Below are 17,651 nucleotides of genomic sequence, written 5' to 3'. Positions count from 1 at the left end.
ATTTAAAAAAAAAAAAATCAAAGCACAAGGCTCAATCTCTCTAATGCGATGCGAAAGAACTTTTTTTCAATTTGATTACTAACTCTATCTATAACAATTCTTATTCGCCTAGTTTTGTTATTGCGATTGATTTTTCTCTAATAATCATTGTTAGTTGATCATGTAAATCTAAATGTAATATTTAGAAGAATTTTAAGAACAATTGCGAAAAAAAAAAATAGTTTGAACTTAAGATTGATCATAACAAAATTATAATTTCATTTATTTTAATAGACTCTATAATATTTGTCATTAAAAATTCATTTCAGTTTAAGACTAGTTTTAGTTCCTAAAAAGTGTTAAAATTAATAAAATATAGCACAGTATCAATAAAATAAATTATCCACGCGTATTAAAAGTATAAAAAAATCATTTACTGTCATAATAAAATAAAATAAAAATTCTATAAGTAAGTTATTTTCTGTTACCAGCATTAATTGTCCCCTGATATTAAATAAGTTAAAACACGGTAGAATTATGTGATCTGATTGGTTACAGTTATATGTAAAAAAAAAATGGTTATATTTTAGTTGTCACAATCTTGAGTATATTATCAACTATAAATTTTGCTTTAATAGTAAGTGACTAATCCAATATTTTCATTATTTAACTTTTTCATTGTCCTTTATTATGCATCAATACAAAAAATTAATGAATCCTGTTATACCAATTTTCCATTTCATGGTGACAACAAATTAGTCACAAGGGATATAAACCATGTCGAATTCTTATTTGTGTCTAAGGATAGTATATCAACCATAATCTACTATTGTGGTAAATATTAAATTAGGGTACAATTTAGCAAATTATTTCTCGAATATTTGTAGGAAAGGAACAACTAAAATTAACTTATACATAAGTTCATTTATGAAATTATTTTATTTTTGAAATTTATTTATAAAATTACCGTATAAATAAATTTATTTTATTTTTTCTTATAAATGTTAACGAAACTTTTATCTAAATGTACCTTTCATTAAAATTGTTTTATGGTAGTTCAATTATGCGAAGGACTTATTGAGTAACCCATTTTATGATTTGTTTAATTCAAACCTAGTTTTTTGGATAAATATTAAGACCTTTTGAAATCTACTTAATTTAATTGAAAATTATATATTTCAAACCATTTGAAAGAATATTTAGAGAAAACAACCAACATATTTAAGGAAATGCAGTAATAATAATGAAATATTATCAATACACTACTGATATATAGTAATGTATAACAAAATATTTGAACATTATATATTTTTGTACTTCATTTTAAAAGTTTAGAAACGCTTTTAAGTGTAAGTCCATTATTAAGTCCCCCAGCTGTGGGTTTTATCACATATTAAAATTCATTAATACATAATAGTAATCAGGAGCGGATTATACAAGAAGCGGGAAGTGGCCGTGGCACCCCAAAATAATTTTGATTTTTCTAAAAATTATATATATGTACTTTTGGATTTTTTTAAAATTATATGTATTTTTGAAATTTTGAAATTTTTTAAAATTATAAGTAATACACTTTAAAAATTATAGAAATTAAATTGTGTTTTTTTTTATTTATAAAACATAATATTTAATGCTACTAAATAATAAAACATAAAAATGAATATAATAAAGAGTATAAATATTTAGGTTTAATTATTTTTTATCTTTGTTTTTATCAAAAAAATGTCAAATTTTGACTAAAAAATCAAAATAAATTGAGACTAAATCAACTAGAGAATCAACTTACATTTTTGAAAAAAAAATCAAAAAAGTAATTAAAACAAATATTTATTAAGATATTTTTTATTTTTTTTTTTATTTTTTTTTAGATTTTTACAAATTTGCACTCATCTTTCAGTCTCATATGTTTTCTTTTTACTTTTAAATAAAAAAAGAAATTAGAGACAAACTCAATACTTTTACTCTCATTTGTCATTTGTTTTCTTTTTTCTTTGAAGAAAAAAAGGCAACTCTCTTGTTTCATTTGATAATAAACTATTAGTTTAATAGTTATTAACATTATTTTTATTCCATGAACCTTTGTATATTATTTTTTTTATTAATATAGAAGAAAAAAAAATGTATTATCTGTTTTTTCAAATCGATTTTGTGACTTGATTATAATATATTTTTCTTTTAATAATTACTTCTCTCAATTTTTCATTAGATTATGATAAATTATTTTTTAACATCAACTTTTTTAAAAGTATATTGATAAAGAATGAAACCATAAAATGATAAAAGAGAAGTTGTTGGTAAAGATGAAAACAAGATAGATTTTTCTTCTTTACATATCTTAAAATATTGTACTAATGATCCAACCTAATGATCAAATTGTCCAATCAGAGAAGTTATTTTTTAAAGGGTTAAATATGTTTTTGGTCCCTCAAGTTTTAGTAAATTTTGGAATTAGTCCCTCATCAAAACTTTATACCAATTTAGTCTTTTATCTTTCAAAATGCATGAATTTAGTCCTTTTAACCAAATTTTGTTAAGTTTATTTGACGTTTCAAGCGTATTTCATGATAGTATTTAAGTTAACATTGAAACAAAAATGTGTTGAACAGTGTAAATAATTTAAATACTATCATGAAATGCGCTTGAAACGTAAAAAATAAACTTAACAAAATTTGGTTAAAAGGACTAAATTCACGCATTTTGAAAGATGAATGACTAAATTGATCAAAAGTTTTGATGAGAGACTAATTCCAATTTTCGCTGAAACTTGAGGGACCAAAAACATATTTAACCTTTTTTAAAGCATTATACTAATGATGTAATATAATAATCAAATAATTACATTATTTTGGCCCCTCCAAATTTTGTGGTCAAAATCCGCCAACGATAGTAATCATGTTTTTAGATATAATAGACTTTTACAATATTAAATTTAGACTTTTGAAGAAAAAAACACGATTAATTCATATCATTTTATTAAGAAATCTCATTATAAATAATATTCAACTTTTAACTAATATAGGAATGAGATGGCTATATACATGTCCTTTATATTTCATTTATATACTCGTCCTCGTAATGGTATTAATCTCTTTTTAGATTACAAAAGTATATTTAATTTGTTAAGTAATTTAGTAAACTTATATTAGTTTTCTTTTAGTTATCTGCTTTCTAACTTATTGATACACATTTGATTGTGTTTATTTTTATTTACAATTATTTGATATTTATTTAATAATTATTTGATGTTTACACGATTATTACTATTTTTTTAATAATATTATAGAAAATGATGTGTATCATTTTCACATTGATATTTAATAGTAGAGTTAAATATATTTTTTGTCCTTTAACTTTAAGTAAAAATTGAAATTAGTATTTTTTAAAACTTTGGTTAAATTTAGTCTCTCAACTTTATAACTGTGTGAATTTAGTCATTTGAACCAAATTTTATTAAATTTATTTGACGTTTCAAGTGCGTTTGGTGATAATATTTGAGTTGTTTACACCGTTTGACACATTTTTACTTTAATGTTAACTAATAAACTATCATGAAATGCATTTGAAACATCAAATAAACTTAACAAAATATGGTGAAAATGACTAAATTCACAAAATTATAAAGTTGGGAAACTAAATTGAACAAAAATTTCAAAGAGAGATTAATTTCAATTTTCACTCAAAATTAAGGGACAAAAACATATTTAACCCTTAATAATATAATAATTTTTCTTTTTTGTGATTTTTATTTTGGTAAAAAATATTTAATTAATATTTAGTATAATGAATGAATAAGTATCAACATGGATATAGGATAAACTCTTTTTTGGAACATATAAAAATGTAACATAAATTAACTTTATGCTTTTCAGTTACAACTTACTTCAAGTTTGATAAAGTAAAACTCCACAAAATAATCAAATAATAAAAAAAAAAAGAGGAGACAAATAAAATTCGTGTGAGGACAACATATATCTGAGGTTTCTATGTTGCCAAGTTGTTGTACAATTTCTAAATAAGAAAATGGTTGTTGATTCTTTCAACATTGTAATGATACAAGAGTTCGTTGTGACAGCAAGAGATATCTTTTAGCTGGTTAGTTTTTTGAGGACCAGTTCTTGGGGAACTAAATTTCGTTAAGACAACTCATTACAAATGTCTTATGTTCTATGTTTGCGGTAGAATTAATCTATTCTCAGACAATGGTGAGAATCTAGTAGTAATTTTTAATTCTTAATATCATTTGCACTTATTTAATTACTCATCACTTTTTCTTCCAATGGAATTATGACTCCAACTATTACTAATGAACCATAGTGGTTTATGAGGACTCAAAATATCATTAGAATGAAGTCTTTAATTATTATAAGTGTATTTAATCATCAACAGACATAAATTAATTAAAACATTATTAACTCATGTCGTATAGTAATTATTTTGTTTGCAAAGAATTGTTTTGCTTTCTTTTTCATTTGTATGGTTATTTAAAAAACTATAGTGTGTTTAATTTCAATGAACTTTTATATATTTAAAAGCTAATAACAAAGGAAAATTCAATTACAATATTAAAATATAATTAAATTTTATTTATTTAGAATGTCTCGATATTTTAAATATTTTCAGACAAATTTAAACATCTAAAATAGCATGAATAATTTGAAAGGATTAGATTAATACATGGTTAATCGTACAGTTTATAATTCAATAATTTTGAATATTCAAATACAACTTAAATAATTATAATCACTTCATAAAAAAAAAACTTTAAGCAACTCATATTAGTAATTTAACTATAAATAACGATAGACCAATGTTAACGAGTATCTTAAACTCACCTTACTTCAACAAATGATTCTACTTTCATTTTTAAATTCACCCTTTTCAATTGTTTACATGCTTAAACATAAGCTAACAGTAGTAAATAAACAAATTATCGTCTCACATCTTATTAAATAAATATCTTATATTTAATGGTAATAAGTGAAGCTGAAAAATTTTCAGAATCAAGGACCACCAAGCCATTGAAGGTTGTGTTTCAGAATCTTATAAGATTGTATTTCAAATTAAAGGTTAGGCTGTGTTTAATGAATTTTGTTTTTTTGTACGGATAAAATTGATTGTTCTAGCTTTATTTGTTTATAAGGGTGACTTTTGCAGTTTTGAGACGTGTGTTTGAAAAAGCAAATGAAAGTAGAGAAATAACTTTATTTATATAAATTGTGGAAAATTGAATTGAAAGTTGAGGGTTTATAAATGGAAGTTTTAGAAAGTGGAAATTATGATGGTCACCATCACATTTTATGTGGTAAGAAGTGATCTAAACACAAATGTCATCATGGTTATATGAGACGAAGTTTATTCAGATTTTTCTTAAAAGGGCAAACAAAAGAGATAAAGGTAGGTGGGAAAAAGGAAATGGGTGTGGGAAATGATGATTCAAAGGGTTACATAATGAAAACCAAGTGAGAAAAAGAAAAAAAAAACCCAAATAATTGTAACTTTTTAAGGAGAAATCATTCTAATACTATTTATTTAATTAAGAAGAAAAGTCAATACGTTGGAAAATTAAATATTGGTAACAAATAAATTTCATATTTAAGTACTGCCATAAAAGTACTAAATTATTTATTATTATAACCGGCAGTGCTAGTACATTCTCTCTTTCGAAACTATGTCTGTTCACATCCATTAAAGAGCAATAATTATTATAGTTATATATTCTTCCACAAATATAACTTTTGGTGAAATTAATGTTTTGAAACATATAGGTAAGGGTATTAGTTAAAAAATGTTATGAATATACATTATGAGAACAGTAGTGTTGGACTAAAGAGTAATATTGAAGATGATAGTTTCTGTTGTGTTTCACTCTGTGATTGTTTAATAAATTAATAGAAAGCAGCCAAAGAAGTTTCACGCGCAAGCACGTGGAGTGGAAAGAAAAGAGAAACAGGATTTGGGAGAAGTCCAGTAGATCAATTAATAGCGGGTTAACCCAGCCCACAGGCCCACTCCAGAAAGTAAACCTCAAATAATCGTTTTTCATATTCTTCAATCTCTTCACTTCACTACTCTCACTCCCACAACCGCAAACCACAATGGACTCTTTCTCTCTCCTCTGCACCGGAGCGCTCCTCGCCGGCGGCCTCTACTGGTTCGTGTGCGTACTGGGCCCCGCCGAGCAGAAGGGAAAGCGCGCCACGGATCTGTCCGGCGGGTCCATATCGGCGGAGAAAGTCCAGGACAACTACAAGCAGTACTGGTCGTTCTTCCGCCGCCCGAAGGAGATCGAAACGGCGGAGAAAGTCCCGGACTTCGTGGACACCTTCTACAATTTAGTGACCGACATCTACGAGTGGGGGTGGGGCCAGTCCTTCCATTTCTCCCCCTCGATCCCCGGCAAGTCCCATCACGAAGCCACGCGCCTCCACGAGGAGATGGCAGTGGATCTCATCCAGGCCGGCCCCGGAGACAGAGTCCTGGACGTGGGCTGCGGTGTGGGCGGCCCAATGCGCGCAATCGCGGCCCATTCCCGCGCGAACGTTGTTGGAATCACAATCAACGACTACCAGGTGAATCGCGCCCGCCTCCACAACAAGAAAGCAGGCCTGGACTCCCTCTGCGAGGTCGTCTGCGGCAATTTCCTCAACATGCCCTTCCCCGACAACTCCTTTGACGGCGCTTACTCCATCGAGGCCACGTGTCACGCTCCCAAGCTCGAACAGGTCTACGCCGAAATCTTCCGCGTGTTGAAGCCTGGTGCACTCTACGTCTCGTATGAGTGGGTAACCACGGATAAGTACCGCTCAGATGACCCGGAACACGTGGAGGTCATTCAGGGCATTGAGAGAGGTGACGCCTTGCCTGGTCTCAGAAGCCACACTGACATAGCTGAAACCGCGCGTAAGGTAGGGTTTGTCGTGGTTAAGGAGCGGGATCTGGCTAAGCCACCGGCTCAGCCCTGGTGGAGCCGCTTGAAGATGGGTCGGATCGCGTACTGGCGGAACCACATCGTGGTCACTGTTCTTGCCGCCTTGGGAATCGCACCCAAGGGGACCGTCGATGTGCATGAGATGCTTTTCAAGACAGCTGATTATTTGACCAGAGGGGGCGATTCCGGGATTTTCTCTCCGATGCACATGATCCTCTGCAGAAAGCCCCACGACAGTGACGACGACCACGTCCAAACCTGAGTGAGTTGAGTTGGCGACGACAAATTGGATAACGAAAACAAAAACACCTCCTCGTTTCTTGTCTCCGGTACTTTTTATTTTTTATTTTCATAATAATTATTATTATTATCTTTTGATTAAGTTATTTTAGCTTCTATTATTACTGTCAGTAGTATGAACTTGGTGTAATTCGGATTTTGATCTTTCTATTTTAAATTTTAATTTTGCAATGTATCACATTTGTTTGAATGAGGACGGTTTTTGATTGGGAATGAATCGAATAGAATGGGAGAGAAAATGTGCATCAGTAGTGGTAGTCTGGTTGATTTTGGGCTAATTAATTGGTGGAGGAATCTGAAAAAGTATCTGAAATGCTGGGATTTATGGTGGTGGTTGTTGAAGAGGATATTTTAATGAGTGGATTAATGAAGAAGGGTTTTGTCGTGTGGGAAGGGTAGGGTAGGGAAAGAACAGAGATAGAACAGAAGAAAACAGAAGAGAGCACATGTTAGATGGGTATATTAGCGTGTGATTAGGTGGAGACCACTGAGGATGGGATTAGCCTGGTTGTATTGTAACGTGGTTATGTTTGAGCTTTCAGTGTCTGAATCTGCCCTCGATGCCTGCTCAGTTGCTTTTTTGGTTTTACTCTTGTCACGTTCTGCCTCCATTTTTACTTCCCCCACACCCACCGTGACATCTGGACATCTGGCCCGCACTCTCTTTAGATCTGCCAAACCAATAACTAATATATGGGTACATTGTTTTAAGAAATATTTGAGTATTAGTGATTTTCAATAACTATCAATTATAACCCAGTTGGAAATTTAAAACCTATTTTATAAAAGTTATCTAGTATGTGTATTTGTGCAGGGTTTTTAAAATTATAGTATATTTATAATTTGAGTCTATAAAATATAATTATAAATTAATATATAACTAAGTAGTGGTATACTTCATGAACAAGTCTCTATTGAAACACAATTGGAAGATCCTATCCCTAGTTTCTATAATAACTACCAAAAGTATTTGTTGTTCCTGTACATGTGTCAAGAGTATCAATTTCTCTTGACATGCATAAACCTTTTTTGTCGGGTCTGGGAAGAACAAATTGTTGTTTTCTGACACTTAGTTCTTGTAAAGAGATTTTGATGAAGTTTGTAAATAAATATGTTAGATGTGTTTTTATTGAGTTCACAAATGACTTATTCAACACAAGTTAAGAGAGAGGATGATATTGTCTTGTAGTAAGTTCACAAATAATAGTATTGTGTTGACAGTTAAGGTGAACTGTAATGAAACCGTGTATCTTTCTACAGCTATTATTTAGTCACTTGTATAATTAAAAATTCATGAAAATTTAGTTGTCAATAAAATAATTTAATGTTTTATAGTGAATGGAACTAAATGCATTAATTGAAAAGTTTATAGATTTTGACCAAAAGTTTAGAAATTCCTAGTATTTATTAAATTATTAATTTTTTAAAAATTAAAATTTAGTTAATACATTTTTTAATTTACTTGAAAATAATATAATATTTCTACTTATTATTTTGTAGGGAGTGTTAACTTTGAGATAATGTAAAATTATATCTTCAACGGTTTTTAACAAACCCCACCTTGAGTAATGTGGTTGAGTTACCCACATGGTGTTTTTTTTTTCTTACCTCTGAAAAGTTGAGGTTTCTAACCAAACATGATATTTACATATGTTCATGTCATAAGAACTTATGTTAGCGAGAAAATAGTTTTTAAATGGAATAGAACAACGAGTATAATTTGATGCATAAAATGTAAAACATGAAACTTATATAGGAAAGAGAAAACTTAAGATTTGGAGAGAATAAAACTTTCTAAAAAAAAGAGAGTTAGAATATCTGAAACTCTATTATCTTTTAAGTTGTGTCGCGTAGTTAAAAGAAAGATGAGAAATAGTCTTATCATTTTAGAAAGCATTTAAAAGAAAACAGTTCAAAAGTAAAATTTGTAAAACCAATCACTAAATAATTAAAATTATAATTTATATATTAACATATTAGATTCAAATATAAATTTTAACTTTTAACTATTTTAAAAAACATCTCAACTAAATTTAAAAACTGGATTTTAGAATTTATTTGTATATTTCTTATTCTCTTACTATAAGAGTTTTCTGTGGATATAAAATTACTTCATTTTTATATGTTTTCTTTTTGTAATACTTCAAATTACAATCTCAATTTGTTGATCTGCCTAAAATATGTTGAAAGGTTGAGAACTGACATTGCTTTACTAAAGTTGCCTTTAAATTTTAATTAGAAAGTAGCGCTAAAAAGAATTACTTCTTAAAAAGAAAAAAAATTTAGAATTAAAGTGTGAAGAACTCGATTGCGTGTTCATTAGTTTTACTCTAAAAAAAATCATCTCAATCTTTATTTATATGCACTAAGTGAGTGCTAAAAGATGACATAAGTGACGGAATTTTTGTGCCTCTTATGTCCTCTTTAATAGGATTACTTTTGAATATAATTTAATGTCATTTAATAAAATTATCATCAAAATATATGATAATAAATTATTTATGTAAATATTGTTATTTGTATTTATTTAAAAAATCATATGAGAATGGAAAGATGTTAATAAAAAAATATTTTAAGTGTTGGTATGTAATGATAAGATTCAAAGAATTAATTAAGCAGACAGGTAGGTGGTAATATCAAAATAATTTTTTATATAAATTGACATAATCTTAATATTATTATTTTTTACATAAAATGATCAAAATTTAAGTGACATAATAAGGCTCTATCCATCATGAATGCTCTAAATAGAACATACTTAATTAACATGAAGATAGTTTTGTTAAATTTACTGTTAAACCAAGATTAACTCTCATTTATCCGCGTAATGGATTTCAGACAGGGACACGTGCACACAACTCAACCCATTAAGTGAAAGAATCATGTGATGTTAACATGCTTCCTTTAAAAACTATCTTTCATTTTAGAGGTTTTGTTGTATTTATTTTTGTTAGGTAAATATAATATTTTATTATTAGAAGTTATGGTAAAACAGAAGTAAGAGAAAATAAATGATGTAAGAGGAGTCTATTTATTACAGAGTTAGCCTTTACATCAAAGCATCAATTTCGAAAATTAAGGTGCTCTTTTTCAGTGTGTGGAAAGGATCTCGAACTCTGAACAAAAAAAATAACAAAGTAAAAATCATATTCCACTTTTCTGTGGAAAGGAACTTTCACTCTGGAAAATTTGAGACTTTTTTTTTTTTTTTCTCCATGGAAAGTAAAGGCACAGGAAAGTAGAGTTTTTTCTCATGTGAATTGATTTTATAAAATTATTATTATGATGCAGTCTTTATCATTCTTTCTGCAAAGATATTAACCTTTCAAAATATAATCAAATAATAAAAAGATATGAATAATAAAATGATATTTGAGACAGTAGCGACAATTACATGTTTAAAAAATTTATATTTATTTAAATTCCAACTGTCACGGTACCCAAACTACCGAACATAGTCAGAAAAAAAAAATTCTAGCATATGCATAGAAACAAAATTTGTGTAACATAAAAACTAAAAATTGTCAGCATGACGTTAATAAATTTTAAAATAACTCCAATATTTAGAACAATTTTAAGTCACCAAAATTTGGGGTGACAAATTAACATATCTTAAAACTGAATTTAATCTAATATACGTAGCGTTAAAAATATATTTTTCACAAAAAAAGTAGTTATAAAGAAAATTTTAAAGAAAAATTACATTTTTTTTCTTAATTTGTCTCCTTGAAAATATAAGTCATACAAAAAAATTGAATATATTCTTTTAAAATCATATAATTTGAAAATTAAAAATAACTTTTAAATTATATAATTTAGAATTTATTTAATTTTCTAAAAGTCATTTCAGATTCCACAACTACGAAAAATAATCTTCAAATTATACACTGATTTTTTTTTTCAATTTATGAATTTCACTATAAAAAAATACTAGAAAATTTTTTTATATAGAATGCATATATGGAGATGCAGGAAGAAACTACACATTGACTAAAATAAGGTTACTAGTGATGGTCTGATGTTGGTACGTGTAAAGTTTAGGGCTGCTTTTTTTTGCACCACATTGTTTTCTTCCTGCACCCCATAGCCTTATTGAAACGACTTCATTGCCTTAGTGAAAAATTCAATAAAACAATCTAAAATAAATCACTTAATCCTCTACTTCATCTCCTACACTCACCTCGATTTCCTTCATCGGTGAGATGCTTTTGAATATAAAATAGTTTTTGTTTTCCGGCAATGGTGTTTCCCAGCAAAATCAATGTTTTTTTTTTCTTTTCTCACTGTTGCAACCCTTAAATCCCCATGTTCTAAAAGATTCACCACCATCAATGACCAAGTTTCTAAATGTTTTGTTTTTACCTCCCCATTTTCGTTTTGCTGAAGAAGATCTTCCCAAACAGAAGCACCTCTCTTAGTCAAGAAGCTCATGAACCAACATATTCGTGGACATAGATGGAGAAGATGGTTGAGCTGGGTGTGGGTTTTTGAGTTCCGGAACATCCAATTTTTTTAATCCAAAAATACCTTTTAAACACTTAAACTAAAAAATATAAAAAAATTACATTATGAATAGGATATTCTGAAAATATATTTTGAACACGGAATAAAAGAATATTTTTCTAAATATACGATCTAAAATATATTATTTTATACTTTTTCAATTGAGTGTTTCAGAAAATATTTTTAAATCTGAAATATACCTTTCCGAACATAAATTTATAAAATTAAAAGAAAAAGTACACAATTTTATTATATTTTTGATGAAAGATAGTTTGAGAATTATAGATTTTATGGATTGGAGGAAAAAAAAAACGATGGATTTCAGGAAGAGGTAGTCCAAGTTTAGCTAACTGGTCCTTCAACTGTGGGGTATTTGTGTCGCGGAGGGGAGGATATAGAATCCAATTAAATGGTTCTAGATATTTAAATGCACAAAATTGGCTTCAATTTAAAAGTTACTTTGAATTTGGTTAAGTTTGGTTTTAAACTGTGAATCAATTTCAAAATATAAACTAATGTGAAAGAAAAAACTTAGTTGAAGTCCAAATGAAGATTTATTCATTAAGGTATAAGTAAAAGTATTTTAGTTAAAAGATCAAAGTAACGATACTTTAAATCAGATATAAGTTTAAAATTATGTAGATTAAATTAAGTTAAAAATATATAAATCAACGCTTCTGAAAAAAATTCTCTAATCAAAATTGATCGAAATAAACTAAGATAATTGACCAAAAGATATATTCATTGAAGTCAATGAAAGATAAATTGACTAAAATCGAATTTAAGTTTTTTAATTCAGAATGCTTTTGAAAATTCTTTAATCAAGACTAAGATAAAATGTTCAATTAAATTTGAGTTACACAATTGATATGCATCAGGATGAATTGATTAAGGTTGTGTTGATGATTTTCAAATTAAAATTGAGTTTATAATTGAATAACTAACTAAAGTGAGTTTAAATTAAGTTCAGGATGTTCTGGGCTATTTTTAGAAATCAAGTTAATCTGAATGAAAGTCAATTTAGATATATTGAAATTGGCTAAAGATTATCGGATGGAAAACTTATATATAAGATGGCAAAAGTAAGTATATTTGTCCGAGAGTATTTGAGAATAAAATGTGTGGTGTATAGTTAATATAAGTGAATAATGAGGATTTTAATATTTGTTTATAAATAAGTTAGGTATAAGTATTAGATATTATTTATAAAAATTTAAAATTAAAATTAAATTTATATGATATTTTATATTTTTATAAATTTTACTAAATATTTTTATTAAATATTTGTGGGTATACAAGTATGTATGGATACCCTCACATATTCACAAGTTTTAAACAAATTTACAAAAAAATTTTAAACAGTTACCTGATAAATAAACAAACGAATAGCGAGTAAATCTTCTTTTCATATTAAATAACGTAACAACTTATATTTAATAAACACAAAGTTAATAATTCCTAAACTTATCCTAATTCCTAAATGTATCCTATATATAAAGGTTTTATTGAATTTGGATTCTCGGTTGAGTTTTTTTGTGCTGTGTCTTCATAATACATTGATTATCACTAATTTTGATGTTTTAAAATATATTAATAAAATATTTAAAATGTCAACAAAGTGTATTTTCAATGCTCAGCAGAGAACAACACCCAAAAAACCAGTAAAATATCTGGACTCGGTTTTATTACATAAAATAACTAAAAACTAACGAAAAGATATCACCAAACACAAATATTATTTATATATATAAATATTGCACACATTAATTTTAGATTTGAAGAAAACAAAATCTATATCAAATTCATTAATTACATTTTTATTTTTAATTATTTATATACTAATATATATATATATATATATATATATATTGGGTTAATTATGTCTTTCGTCTCTCAACTATTACTAATTTTTTGTTTTAGTCCCTCATCTAACATTTGCACTATTTTAAACTCCGTTAATTTCATGTGACAGTTATCAAACGGAATGGCACTTAAGGATCAGTTTTCAGTTGACTTAAAAAATTTTCGGATGTGGTTATTTTTTTGGTAATGTGTGAGGGTTTGTGCCGCGCGCAACCATTGACATTGCCACAGTGGTTCCTTCTTCCTCAAAGACTATGGCCACCACAGACAACCACCGCAACACCCACCATTGGCACACCTCGCCGACATTGGCAGCGGGCCTCCTCCTTCGATTTCTCTCTTTTATGCGAGTGTTTGCCTCCTCCGTGATGTGGAGGAGCTTTCTTGGATTCTCAGGATAACCGGAAGGGTGTTGAAAAATGGTAAGGATTTTGTGGCAGATGGAGTTTTGCCTAAAGAAAATACAAGATTATCGGCTTTCTTCGAGCAGATTTCCATTTACTTGGGCCCTGCCATCGTCCTCTCCAACGCAGCCTCTGGCTTCTCAACGTTTCTCACCGTCCTCTGCTACACGGCCCATCCTTAATCATCTTCACCAATAACTTCGTGGCTTTATCAACTTCCTTAATCCTACACAATGCCCGAACAACCGCCATAAACGGCTTTATCGCACACCCCCTCTTCTCCTCAGGGATATCCTCCAGCATCTCCAAAGCCAATTTAACAGTTTCATCTTGTCCACAAAGCTTGCCAACCAAAAAGCTAATTGTACTCATCAGTGGTCGTTTCTTTTTCTCCATTGCCACCACATACACTCCATGGGCCTCCTTCTCCATTGTCACCTTCTTCTACGCGATGTCTGTCACCGCCATTTTCTGAAGAATCCAGTGAGAGCTCATCATCAAGGGTGAGTGTGGAATTAGGGGAGAAAAATCGAGGGTTGTTGAAAATTTTGGGGGAAACTTGATTTGGGGATTTTGGAAAAGCTAGGGTTAGAGATGCGTTGGTGAATTGATGAGCAGTTGCGAGCACCATGGTACGTGTTACTCGTGCAAGTATCCACGTCCACATTCTTCTTCTTCTGGAGAATGCGCGTAAAAGAGAGAGACTGAAGGAGGAGGTCTGCTGCTAACGCCGGCAAGGCACGCCTGTGGTGGGTGTTGTGATGGTTGTCTGTGGTGACCATAGACTTTGAGGAAGAAGGAACCATTGTGGTAGTGCCAGTGGTGGAGCAGTGCACGCAGAACAAACCCTCACACGTTACAAAAAAAATAACCACATTTGAAAAAACTTTAAGTCAACTGAAAACGGGATCCTCACATGCCATTTTATTTGACAACTGTCACATGAAATTAACGGAGTTTAAAATTGAGGACTAATTTCATCCAATTCAAAACGTCAGGAACTAAAATAGTGCAAACGTTAGGTGATGGACTAAAACCAAAAATTATAGCAATAATTGAGGAACGAAAAACATAATTAACCCTTTTTTTATTTCAAATTTTTATATGTATTTATTTTCGTCATTTAAATAGTTGTTTATAAAAAAAGTGAGTGAGAAATTATCAATTTCTGAGCAATAACTTGTAGAAAATGTTTTGTACAACCACAAATTACAGTTTGAATCTCGTTCTCTATGAACTTCAACTTGGAATAGAGTAAAGATCATAATTTTGATGCCATGATATATTTTTGTACACTACGATACTCGTCTACCATAACACCTTGCCAATTGCATTACTTGGCTGTAAGTAACTATTCATCTTCACATAAAGTGTTTCAAAACCAACTGAAAAATGGAAAGAAAAAATCAATCTTTTTGCATTTTGCTGTCACGAAAAAAACAAAAACAATCAGTTTGTCCCGTGCAACTGAAGTGGCATTGGTGGAGCCATGGTTCTTCTCTTCCACAGGTTAATTTCTTTCCGTGGTTTCAAATTAAGCACACCAACTCCACCACCAACCAAAATCGGTGCAGAAAAAGGTATCATAACCTCTTCATCCTCTTCTTCACCGTCACTACTCTCCACTCTATAGTCATCGGAATAGTAATCAATTTCCTCTTCATCCGCCGCCGCCGCCGCCTGAGCCACCCTCCAATCAAAATTAGCAAGAGCGTCACGTCCACTCGAGAACCTTCTCATCTGACTCACGTGCGGTGCACGTGCCGCCGCACCATGACCATCATCCCTGTCACGAATATCTCCCGGAGCAGACGCGTTGGACTTTCTTCCCTCGGATTTTGGCTTCGCCGCGTGGAATAATAACATCTTCTGAAACGTTGAAGCGTGCTTCTTCACCTCTGTGTCTCTTGAAGCAGTCGATGATTTGTTGCAAGCAACTTCTTTTGGCCTGGTCGCGCTCTTGGTCTTGGCTTGTTTTATCTGTTTCTTCTTGTGCTTGATCTGACCCATGCAGGAGATTTTCGGTGAAGTGGGTTCCTGAGAATAAACTCCATCGATGCCATTTCTATCGTGGGTTTTTCTTCTAGCTTCGTGTGGTATCATGGACACGATAGGTTTCGATTTATGGTCCCTTCCTGGGCTGAACGGAGGGTTTTGAAATGTCATGGTCACTGCTGCAACTGCTTTTGGCAGCACCTTCAAGATTTTGTTCCTAAGTTTTAGTTGTTTCACCATAGCCACAATTTGTGAAAGATCAGTAGAAGAAGCTGGAGTTGGATTTTGATAATGTTTGATAATGTTCTGTGTTGTGTTTTGTTTCAATGGGATCGACTCTATTTATATATATCACCTTGGATTGTTTGACTAAGGATAAGGGTGGAACATGTTATTAGTCTTTTTTTATTAGTTTATTAATCATTGATTGTGTCAAGAAAGGTAGGTATTTGAGAACGGGTTTTGGTCAAAGAAAACCAGTGGTGTGACTCGGCAAATTAAAAAACAGCTGTTAGTTTGGGCCAATAAATGCTAGTAACATAACTACAATTTTTTATTTAATATTAAATTACGATATGTGTTATTTTAGGTTATGTTTATGTAACTCAAAACTGAGGACAATTTTTTTGAATTAAAATTTTTATTTTGTAGGAGTTAGATTTTGCAAAATGATTCTTTCAATCCTTGGAATTAGATGATGATGTGACATTGATGGATAAGTTAATATTTAGTGTAGATTTAGTTAAGTGATATTTTATATATATATATATATATATATATATATATATTTTTAGTTATTGAGATTATTATAGGACAATAGTTATGTTGATCATCTGTCACAAAGTATATTCAATGTTTACATTTAACACGTAAATTTAATTTAATAATATGATTGTTTTTGAAAAGAAAAATATTTATTAAATTTTGTTAACTCTGATGTTATTTAGAAGGATATTGTTTTGATCATTGTTAAAATGATTTTAGTTTTTGATAAATTATGATTATCACCTCTTTCTAATTTTTTTTATTTTCAATCAAGATCTTTATTGGATAGTGACGACTTAGATTAGATAAACTCTTATTGTGTTTGTGATTAAGATTTTGCAATGTGTGAGAAAAAGTGAGAAATGTTCATGAACGAACATATTGATTAAGAAATTAAATAATAATAACGCAAAAATATGTCAACAACAAATTAAAAGTAATATTTTACAAAATTAAAATATTAAAAATATTTCTCTAATTAGAAGACCAAGAGAAACAATATACTCAGTTTGAATCCTTAATTAACTTTAGAAAAAAAAATTATCATTTAAATCAATTTGCTAAATGACAATAACAGTCTTTCATTTGCCAGTTTTCATCAAAGGAGCTAGTGTAGTAGTCTAACTCTACAACCTAAACATAATATTCTGTAAAATTGAAAAATAAAAACTTTCAAGTTGGAGGAGAAAACAATGATGACGCGATTTAAAGTTAATGCTTCTAATTATTTTTTTCTTATTGTCTATATTCAACATTTCATAAATATGTTAAGTGTCACATTGTTATTTTTGCATGTTAACTTTAACGTGCATGTGTCAAGCTATCTGAAAATATTTAACTAAAATAATCAATATCAATACCATTAATTCAGAAATAGTAATAACTGAAATCAAATTAACATATCTAATTAATAT

General features: G+C 29.8%; 2 protein-coding genes across 2 annotated transcripts; one reads left to right on the top strand and one right to left on the bottom strand.

Annotated features, from left to right (window-relative positions):
* The first annotated feature begins 5,991 nt into the window (after positions 1–5,991).
* On the top strand, positions 5,992–7,382 carry LOC114164155 (24-methylenesterol C-methyltransferase 2). The gene has a single exon (XM_028048698.2). It carries the CDS (start codon positions 6,075–6,077, stop codon positions 7,167–7,169), a length of 1,095 nt encoding a protein of 364 aa, XP_027904499.1. The 5' UTR covers positions 5,992–6,074; the 3' UTR covers positions 7,170–7,382.
* Positions 7,383–15,227: 7,845 nt separating this feature from the next.
* On the bottom strand, positions 15,228–16,302 carry LOC114196318 (uncharacterized protein At1g76070-like). The gene has a single exon (XM_028086924.2). The coding sequence runs from the start codon at positions 16,210–16,212 to the stop codon at positions 15,427–15,429; it is 786 nt and encodes a 261-aa protein (XP_027942725.1). The 5' UTR covers positions 16,213–16,302; the 3' UTR covers positions 15,228–15,426.
* Positions 16,303–17,651: the final 1,349 nt, after the last annotated feature.

Source organism: Vigna unguiculata, chromosome 9 (genome assembly GCF_037176805.1).
Source record: "Vigna unguiculata cultivar grain cowpea cultivar isolate G323 ecotype 2 chromosome 9, ASM3717680v1, whole genome shotgun sequence".
In the NCBI taxonomy this organism is placed as follows: Eukaryota; Viridiplantae; Streptophyta; class Magnoliopsida; order Fabales; family Fabaceae; genus Vigna; species Vigna unguiculata.
Note: the sequence above shows the minus strand (reverse complement) of the source record. Positions and strands in the feature narration are given on the sequence as shown.

Coding starts and splice junctions, on each gene's coding strand:
- LOC114164155 (XM_028048698.2), top strand. CDS start 6,075: ATGGACTCTTTCTCTCTCCTCTGCACCGGAGCGCTCCTCGCCGGCGGC.
- LOC114196318 (XM_028086924.2), bottom strand. CDS start 16,212: ATGGTGAAACAACTAAAACTTAGGAACAAAATCTTGAAGGTGCTGCCA.